This window comes from Leopardus geoffroyi, chromosome X (assembly GCF_018350155.1).
Source record: "Leopardus geoffroyi isolate Oge1 chromosome X, O.geoffroyi_Oge1_pat1.0, whole genome shotgun sequence".
NCBI classification, from domain to species: domain Eukaryota; kingdom Metazoa; phylum Chordata; class Mammalia; order Carnivora; family Felidae; genus Leopardus; species Leopardus geoffroyi.
Genome location: NC_059343.1, coordinates 48,458,548 through 48,468,332, shown reverse-complemented (window position 1 = coordinate 48,468,332; position 9,785 = coordinate 48,458,548). Strand labels below are relative to the sequence as shown.

Below are 9,785 nucleotides of genomic sequence, written 5' to 3'. Positions count from 1 at the left end.
GGGAATATTTGGATATGGTAAAGTGGGGCAAAAAATGACTTTTATTTTAGTTCCAACTGTGTGCCCTGCTTTATACTAAATACCTTGTAAACAACATTATATTTAGCCCTCCCAACAGCCCTGGGAGGGCTGTGGACAAGGTTCTGTTACTGGCCCAGTGTCACCAGTTAGTAAGTGGTAGATCTGGGATGTGATTTCAGTTTAAGTATGTCTGATGTCTCAAAGTTAACTTCTCCTCTTGCCTAGGCCTACCTCATCACATCTCCTGCATCACAAAGAAGTAGAAATTACAGGGAAGTTTAAATTCTGTATTAGAGGTGTGGCCAAAAAAGGCTTTAAATGATAAGCTTGCAAGTAGAATACAAGTGTATGTCTTTTTAAGTATACCATTCTGAAAGTAGATCAATTAGGGCATGATTAGATTCTCAATAAGGCATAAAAAAATGATTCTTCACACCTGTCCTTAAAAACACCAACTCCTCTGGTACATTTAAAACACAATCCAGTTTCCTCATATTTTATTTTCTCTTCCTCAGCTCCACTTGCTCCACCCCTACCCTGAGTCCCTTTTTCAGATTTGGTATACCCTCTTGGTATAAGAAAAAGGGAACTTACCCTGAGTGGTAGCCAACATGACAAAATCATGACCTGGATTTGCAAGTAAAGTGTTGTTTTTTTTTTTTTTTTAGTTTATTTATTTATTTTGTGTGTGAGAGAGAGTGAGCGAGACAGAGAGAGAGAGAGAGAGAGAGAGAGCAAGTGGGGGAGGGGCAGGGGGTAGAGAATCCTAAGCAGGTGCTGCACTGTCAGTGCAAAGCCCAATGCAGGGCTCACAAACTGAGATCATGACCTGAGCTGAAGTCAGATGCTTAACTGACTGAACCACCCAGGGGCCCCATGAGGAAAATTTTAACATCAAATATTCCGTGTCTGTTGTCCCACTGTCTTCGATTATCATATATCTCTTTAACAAATGGGATAAAATAGCAAAATAAAGAACTCTGAAAAAATAAGTTGCTTTGTACTTAAGCAAGAGTACTTTTAAGAATGGTATAGGCAGAAGCTATGTGGGGAACTAAAAGTGATGTAGGAGATGAGTATGTGGCAATGATGTAAGATAAACACATGTAGAATAGCTTGGAAGTGAAAGGAAAAAGAAATAATATCAGGGACAGCAGCATCATGTGAAATTTATGAACTTTTGTTTTAAACAAGAACCTCAAATCAAAACCTTACAATATGTGTTTAATTTCTTCTGGTCACAATATATACCCCAGGAGGAAGCACTGACAACTGAGGAACACTTCTTATGTATTATAGGGATAATGAGGAGAAGTTTTTGAAGAACCATTGTAGAAAATCAAGGATGTCTATTTGCTATATGTCTAGAAAAATCATGACAGTTGCTGGCATAGAGGGAAGAGTGTGGGAGTAAGGCCTCTTGGCAGTCAGGAATGGGTCAGAGGAGGATGGTGGTGCAGCATCCAAAAGAAAACAGGATTCCTTTTCCTCTAAAACTAGAGGGAAGGTGTGGAGAATAGATGGAAATAGAAGTGTATTGGAGTAGGTGGCATAGATAAATCAGCCACTCTTATAAGTATTTTAACCTTAGAAAAATAGGATATAAAGTCAACTACTAAAGCTAAGTGTAGGATGGAATTCATTTTGTTTATTCATTCATGCATTCATTCAGCCAGCATATTAAGAATCTACCATATAGTGTGATTGGCCTGAGGGATTTACAGACATGTAGTTCCAACTCTGGCCCAGAGTAGATACAATTGTGTGTTTGGAAGGAATCAAGATAAGGAACTGAAAATAGTGTGGAAACAACAGAATTGGACATTACAAATCAGTATTGTACCACCTAGGAACCATATCCTAATAGGCAAGACCACCACAGGTAGTCTTCACCACAGGTAGGTGGGAAGGATCTATGGTTAAGGGGCTGGTATTTATTGTGGGCACTCTGGAAAGACCAGGGGGAAGGTGACTGATTAAAGTGGCACACAACATACTGGTCACAGCATTGAAGCTAGAAAGGAAAACTGGTGTAAATAGAGAGAGATGATGGTTTCACATACGGTAAAAAGATTAGATCTTACAGCCAGGTCTCGGAACTCAGTCAAGCATATGACATTGGGTGAAGCTATATATCTAGTAATGGAGCAGGATTTTAGCCTCCTCCATCCTGTGTATCCTTAGGAAAGTCAATTAGCCTTATGTGACTATCCTAATCAGCCATTGCCATAGAGACATATTCACCTGTAACATGGGCAATTTTGTTATTATCAATTGATAGATTACTCTCCAGGTTTGTCATCTAGGTTTGTCAAAGGCTGTCTGCCTTCTGTGCCATTTTGGTCTATTGTGTCTTCCATAGAAACATCAGGAAAAGCAAAACAAACAAAAATCTTTGAATTTTCTGTACTGAATTGTAATGGATTATGTACAAGCTTTGGGGACCTGGGTTTGAATATTGACCTCACTACTTAAAACAGTAAAGTGAACTTAAGAAAACCACTTTTCCATTCTGAGTCTCACTTTCCCAGTCTGTGAAATATGTTCAGTAATGATTGTCTTCCAGGATTGCTTTGTAAACTCAGTGAAATACTAGAGGTAAAGAAGTTACCATACTGCCTGGCCTATCTATTCATGGTACCCATGAAACATTATTGACTTATTCTTTCTTTAGTTGGGAATAGCCACATCATTGCTGTGAGTAAAGTTTGAAGCCTAGAAGAGGTCAATAGCTGAGCTAAAGACATGCAGGGACACACTCTGGTTTCTCAATCTTATATGACAGAGTTCATTTGAGGTCATCATTCTCTTCCTTCTCTCCCTTTGTGGTCCTAGGAACAGGATCTCCCCCAACCATATAGTGTGTCTGATGTGTTCAAAACGCTTGGCTACAAGTGACGAGATCTCAACTCAAACTAGCTTAAGCAAGACAAAGGATTTTATTGGATCAGAGAGCTGGGAACTTTGGGACTTCAGGCACAGCTGGATCCACAAAGTTCAAATGATGCTCTCTAGGTTCTTTCTCCCCATCTCTAATTCTGTTTTTCTCCTCATGGTATGAATATCAACCCCTAAAATTCTCAGATTAATGTCATCCTAGAGACTTCAGCATGGAGAGGGAGATTCTTTCTCCCAGTGTCTATACATATTCAATTTAGCAATGGGCTCTGATTGGGCCTGTTTAGGTCCTATAACCATCCTCAAAATTGCTCTTGTGGAAGGGGTGTGGGTGGAGGAGTGGAGGAATTGAGAACTCTAATTTGGCCTAGGCTGTGGGACATGTTCACTCTGGGGAGGGGTGAGAGGAGCACAGCAAGGTGATCAGTAGCCCCAGTGAAACCACACAGAATGAAAGAAGGGCTAGAGTGCTAAGCAGACAACCTACACCTTCCTCACTAAACAGCCACCAGACATCACTCCTCTGTCACAGTTATAGTGTGCCATGTAATATAAAACATTGTGGAATGGTGAGATACATGGTATCCTGGGAAGGTAAACTTATGCAGTATGCCATGGAGAGGCGTGGCACCCAATCATAAGGTGAGAGACACTGTGGGAAGCTCAGGGAAACTGTGGTGATGGACAGAGTTGCCACAAACATGCCATAAAACCCAGTCTCACTTTCAGCTGCTGGTCCCCCTCACCACCCACTCTCTCAGGACCAATTCTCACACTTGTGCTCTTTTCTTGCATTGTTCCTGGTACTCCCTCCACATAACCTGGTTATTCCTCACTGAGCACCTACTTTGGTAAGCCATCCCCTGCAGCTAAGTAGCATTTCATACACTGTTTTTGGGAAAGATACAAACCTGATCACACTGTATTACAGCACAGGGCACTTAATGAGGGCTTGATGGATAAAATGGGTGAGATCACATTACTGAGAGTGTGAATAGAGCAAATAACTGAACTCATCCTCATATTCAACAAACATTTATTAACACAGAAATGAATAAGGCTTGGCCCCCTGTTAGCAGAATGCTCAGTACAGAGGGGCAGACAATCACAAAGTTCCAGTAGAATCACAGTAGAATATCACTGAGGTACAGACAAAGTACTTTGAGGCACAGTGAGAGGGATAGAGGGGTGAGGAACAATTTTCCAATTTATGTCTTTGTAGAACATTTAGAAAAGGCTCCAGAGAAGTCATCTGTGAGTTGAGTCTTGAAGGAGGAATAGAAGCCACCAGATAAAGAGGAGCCCTACAGGCTGGCACTCAGAAATGTAGGTAAATAAGTGGTTCAGGGAACCAGGCATGAATAATCGAAAAAGGAAAAAAAAAAGAATAAGGAATGAGTAGGACCATCAAGTACAAAGCTCTACTGTACTCTACTGTAGAAATTTAAAGGTCTTGTTTCCCTATGGAGAGAGAAGAGGGAGAGCAGAAGATGGTATGTTCTCAGATATGGGTCCCTGTCACTTCCTCAATCAGGTCATAGGGCTTGAACATCAAAGCCAGAGCTTAAATTGTGATCTAATATCCCTAAGCCACTAAATTGTCAAGAACCACTTTTCAGTACCAAAGAATTTGTATGAATAATGCAGTTCTAAATGGGAGAGAGTCCCTACTATTCATCTTTTTCAGATGCAGTTGATTCTTCCTAAGAAACAGCTCTACTTCTTTCAAAATCAGATGGGGTGTGGAACCTGAAAGGGGAAGGCAGGCTAGAGTTCAGGCCTTGCAGCAATCTCACAATTGGATGTAAAATGATGGTTAAGACTATTTTTTTTTTTCAAATTCTATGTATGTGTCAACATAATATTCAAAAAATATTCACAAACCCTTTGTTTTGTTTTCCTTATCTCCATTTATTTTTCATACCCGTATGCATTTTAATGTTTAAATTAAAAATAAACTTGTTTTTTTTAATTTTACTGTTTTTTTCTATTTAAAATGTTTTTAATTTATTTTTATTTACATTTAAAAAATTTTAATCCTTTTTATTTAGTTTTTATTTAAATCTCTCAAATTGGACTTCCTTAAGGTTATTTATATATCTTAAAATTTCTTTTTCTCTATTTTTTTCCTTTTCAAAATTTTTACTGTATATTTATTTATTTTGAGAGGGAGAGAGAGAGAGAGAGGAAAAAAACAAGTGGGGAAGGGGCAGAGAGAGAGAGAGAGAGAGAGAATACCAAGCAGGCTCTGTACTGTCAGTGCAGAGCCTGACTTGGGGCTCAATCCCACGAACTGTGAAATCGTGACCTGAGCTGAAATCAAGAGTCAGATGCCTAACCAACAGCCACCCAGGCACCCCTAATTTTTTTTTATTAAAAAAAGTTAATTTTGTCTTGTCTTGTTCTAAATTTTCTTCCTTTAAAATATTTCTGTAAACTTAAATTTGAATTTTCATCCTATTCTATATTTTTGGAAATTTTATTTCTTAAGCTCTTTGTGAATTTTGCTAACTTCTCATTTTTCAACACGTGTATTTTATGGTCTAATTTAAAATGTTTAATATAAACATTTTATTTAACTTTTAAGAGCTCCATTCCCCTTTCTTACTTCTAAAACTTTAAATTTCACTTTAACTTTTTTGTAAACTTTCATTTTTTATCTTTGTCCTTGTTTTATTCATTTTACCTTTTCTAAACTAAGAAAAATGTATTTTTAAGCCTTAAATAATTTTGAAATTTTAAATTAAAAAAACTTAAATTTTAAAACATTTCTTTTAAAATATTTAACTTAAATTTTTCAACATTTAGAAACATTTTCTTTTAAAATTAAAAAAGTTTTCTTCTTTTTAAATATTTTCTTGTAAGGCTTTAAAATTTTTTTTTTCAATATTCTTTTTTTCAAACCATTTGACTAATCAGCCACAGCTAGAATACCAATTGTGAAACTTTTTGTTGATGTACAAATACTCCCTGATTTCACATGGTATTTTTGTAGAAACAAATGACATAGAGCAGTGGCAGAACATCTCCATTCCCACTCTCCCCATCTAAAACAATCTGTTCATTTAAGTATGCTTTATGTGACCATTTTCAACCTCTTCCCCCCCTCCCATTTCTTAAGGCTGAATGGTCACTAGTTAGTATTTTTTTTCCTCTTACAGACCCATAAACCATGGTAAAATAGGTTCTTTATATCAAGGTGCTACTTGTCATATAGGTGCTATTTGTCATTGTCAATGCCAGGTAGGTTTTTGCGAAACTTCAAGAGGTGCTTGTTGTTGTATGGGTATTGTCATTGTCCATTCCAGGTAGGTTTATGTGTCATTTCAGGATCCTTGTATATTCATTTCCTTTTTTTTCCTGGTAAGTGTCTTGTAAGACTATTCTTTCTCTAGACCCTGTTTATGATAGAACAGTAAATACCCTTCACTGTAGAGTAAGTCCTCAATGGTAGCCTTGGTGATGATGGCATCATCACAGCTAAACCATTGGTCCTTTTGTTGCCGGATAAAGCTGGTATAGTGTCCACTTTCCAAAGTTCCATGGTGATTAATCACTGCAAACAAGGAATACTTATTCTCATTGGGTGTACAATCTGTTGGTGGTTGGTCTTCCTTCATTCTGCTGTCCTTAGTGGAGGCCAAAAATGGAGTCATATCCAGCTCCAAGGGAAAGGAGATAAAAGTATTAATCTTTCGCCTCTGTTTACCTACATGTTCAAATCGCTTGAGATGAAAACAGGCCACGATAGGTAATTTCTTCATCGTGAGTTGTTTGGTAGATTCCTGATAGCTTTGACAACTACTGCATTTGATTTTGGCACTGCTTCCTAGGTACTCTGGCCTTGTAAACCACTGTAGGCAATCTGTGAGTGAGGGAATACCTGGTATGTGGTCATCCCTACTCACTGTGCTGTCAGCTCCCTCTGGACTCTGGGAACTGAATGTGGCACAAGAGCCAGGCAAGTCCAAACTGATGTCCCAGCATGGGTCTATTGTGGTAGAGACACTATGGCAAGCTTGACATGTGACATCTGACTGCAAGCCACCTGTAAAGATTTGGTCTATGATGCAGTTACAGCAGTTGGGGTTATTGGCCTCCTGCCCAACACTATCATCTTTGCTGTGTCTATGCAGCACATCTAATATTGCGATAAGGAACTCATGGGCATCCTGCTGCCTATATCCTGCTAAGTGTTCTGCATGAATCCATATTAGATGCAATAACTTATAAGGAATGTGAGGAGTTCGGCTCCCAGAGTACATTGCATGAAAAAGAGAAGACATTTCACAGACAAGACACAAGCTGGGGCTTGTCATTACACATTTATGCTTGTCAGAGAGAAAGAAATCTTTCAATAAAGGAATATGGGTAAGTGCCTGGACAATACAATTCATAAAGCACGTGTTCCCAAGATTGATTAGCCCTCTCAGGCCTACAGTACAGACTGACTTTTTCCTCCTCTTTTTCTTGGGTTTCACCAATTTTGGCTCCTGTTCCTTTGACTCACAGGTTGAATGTTTCTCTTCAACACCTGATGTCATACACTGTTGTTGAGAAACATCTGTTGAGATGGAAGTTAGTAATTTCAGAATTTTCTCTTTTGTTTCTTTGGCAATCTGTTCTATGTCTTTGTCATATACATAATCCTTACACATAAAGCAATATATAACCCCATGATAGAGGTCTACAGCTAAGTTATGCTGTTTTGTTTCTGCATGTTTGTGAATATGTTTCTCAGTAAAGCAGCCAAAAAAGACACAGGAGAGACAAGAGTGGAGTCTGTTCATATGGGTACTACATACATGACAGAAGCACGACTTTGCCTTACGTTTCCTAGTTTCTGGGGTCCCACTCCAAACGAAACGCTGGTAGATCAACCGCAGGTTCTTCCTCCAGTTCTTAGCCACTTTAAAGCTCTCCACATGAGAGCAGCCTGTAGGACCCTGATCAAACTCCACCTCCAGCAACCAGTCCCCTAGGCCACCTCGATCCGCAGAGCCACCTAGGTCAGGAGAACAGCTTTGCAGCTTCTGGGGCCTAGACCCAGGCCGGGATCTACGCCGCGATCTGCGCCAGGACTGGGGCCGGGTCAGAAGCTGACTGGGAGGATGGGCTGGAGGCTGGGGTGGGGCCGAGGGCCCGGGCAGGGCTCGGGCCCGGACCCGGGGCTGGGGCCGAGGGCGGGGCTTGCGGCGCGGGCAAAGGGGCGAAGAGCTGCTGTAACAGCGAGGTGGGGTTGAAGGGAGCACCTCCTTATCGCCGCCGCTGTCACTCCACGTCAAGTTCTCCTCCGAAGCAGGCTTACGCTCTTGTAAAGGCTCCAGCTTCACCTCCTCAGCTCCCTGGCCTGAACACATCTTTGCCTCCCCCACCGCCTCCTTCTCCATTTTCCCCGCCTTTTCAGCCGCCTCCTCGGGCGAGGCTCCTCCCCCACCGCCCGAGCTCTAGCGGACCAAAGAGCTGGAAGACAAGGAAGTTTCCCGAACTTGGGCCATCAGCTCACCGCCCGGCCTGAGAAGAAAGGTCTGGAATGGAGCTGCGACTGTAGATGGAATGAGACAGGGATTTCTGTGAATGATCTGGCCAGCATCATGGCGGCGGCGCGCCATTAGCACCCTCAGGACCCCTCCCACCATGAGCTCAGCCAGAGACCAATGCGGGCTCCACCCCCTCTACTCAGGGGCTCCCGGAGCTGCTGAGGAGACAGAAGCAGTTACCTGGTTTAAAGGCGATCCGATCGTGCAGGGAGTGGGGGGCTGGGGTGGGGGAAAGGGAGGAGGACAGAGGGAGGAAAACGTGGAGGTGGGGTGTGGTACGGCCTGAGCTTTAGGATGGAGATGGAATCTTCTTTGAAAAAAGGCGCCACCCTCTAACTGACTTTCCTGCGCTTTGCGCAGCCTCACTTTGGCATAGCTTCCTCTGACGTTCTTTCCTTTTATTCTAAAAACACACTGGGGTCAAAATTTACCTTAAAAATTGCTAAAAGGGGACCACCTATGGAAAATGGGCTCAGGGAAAGAAAGTGTCCTCCTCCTCCCTGGAATGGAGCTCCTCCCACCTTACCTATGCTGCTGGGGCTGGGTATGTTCCACCCTTGCCGCTACCTCCAAGGGCACTGTCTTTTGGTCAGCCAAACTCTTGCGCCCTCTCACGCTCTTTTCGCGCTTGTGTTCCTTCTCACACCTCGTTTCTTGCTTCAGCACCTTCATTCCCTATTCCTCCGAGAATTCGGACTCTCTCACGCCCTCCACGCGTTCATCGCCCCTGTCTTCAGTGTTCGACCCCCAAGATCTCTGCCCCTTCCCGCCTTCGTCCCCGCAACGCCCCCGGCTCCGCTGTTTGCTTATAGGTCTGGGTTACCTTGGGCCACAGGCGCGTGATACAGAACGTCAGCAGCTGCTGCTGTACAGGCGCTCCTCAGCCAACGTTCTCTCCTGACCTCTCCTCAGGGCTGGTCACAAGGGGGCCGCCCCCTGGCCCCTCCCCTCTCGACGTGTGGCCCCCAGCCCCGGATTCTGCCCTCCTGCAGTGATGAATGGCACCGCTGTCCGGTTTGGTCAGACCTCTTCCTGAAACAGATTATACTGGAGGTAACCACAGCGACGGATTCTAGAGAAAGCCCCTGAAATGGAGGTTCTGGTCTCACCTGGCTCCAGGCCCGGACTCCGCAGATAAAAAAAGATTCATTGGGGTGGCGGTTGGGGTTGCAGGAAGGGCAACTCTCTGGCATGAATCCCTCAGGGAACCATCAAAAATTGATCTCTGGGAATTCAGTGGAGAGAGGAGTATTATTCTGGAGTGTGGTGAGAGGAATCATAAGGGCTTCAGGCCCTAGATAGGAGATCCCAAGCCCTTGCTGGCTT

At 42.6% G+C, this 9,785-nt stretch overlaps 1 protein-coding gene across 5 annotated transcripts; it reads right to left on the bottom strand.

Moving 5' to 3' along the window:
• Positions 1 to 6,279: 6,279 nt before the first annotated feature.
• On the bottom strand, positions 6,280 to 9,785 carry USP51 (ubiquitin specific peptidase 51). 5 transcript variants are annotated; one of them, XM_045471614.1, is made up of 2 exons: positions 9,283 to 9,785; positions 6,280 to 8,464 (listed from the first exon to the last, which is right to left on the bottom strand). In XM_045471614.1, exon 2 carries the CDS (start codon positions 8,307 to 8,309, stop codon positions 6,300 to 6,302), a length of 2,010 nt encoding a protein of 669 aa, XP_045327570.1. In that variant the 5' UTR covers positions 8,310 to 8,464; positions 9,283 to 9,785; the 3' UTR covers positions 6,280 to 6,299. The 5 variants fall into 5 exon arrangements, with proteins under 5 accessions (XP_045327570.1, XP_045327571.1, XP_045327574.1 ...); XM_045471615.1 differs by lacking the exon at positions 9,283 to 9,785 and having other exon boundaries at positions 6,280 to 7,483; positions 7,751 to 9,120; XM_045471618.1 differs by lacking the exon at positions 9,283 to 9,785 and having other exon boundaries at positions 6,280 to 6,967; positions 7,751 to 9,120.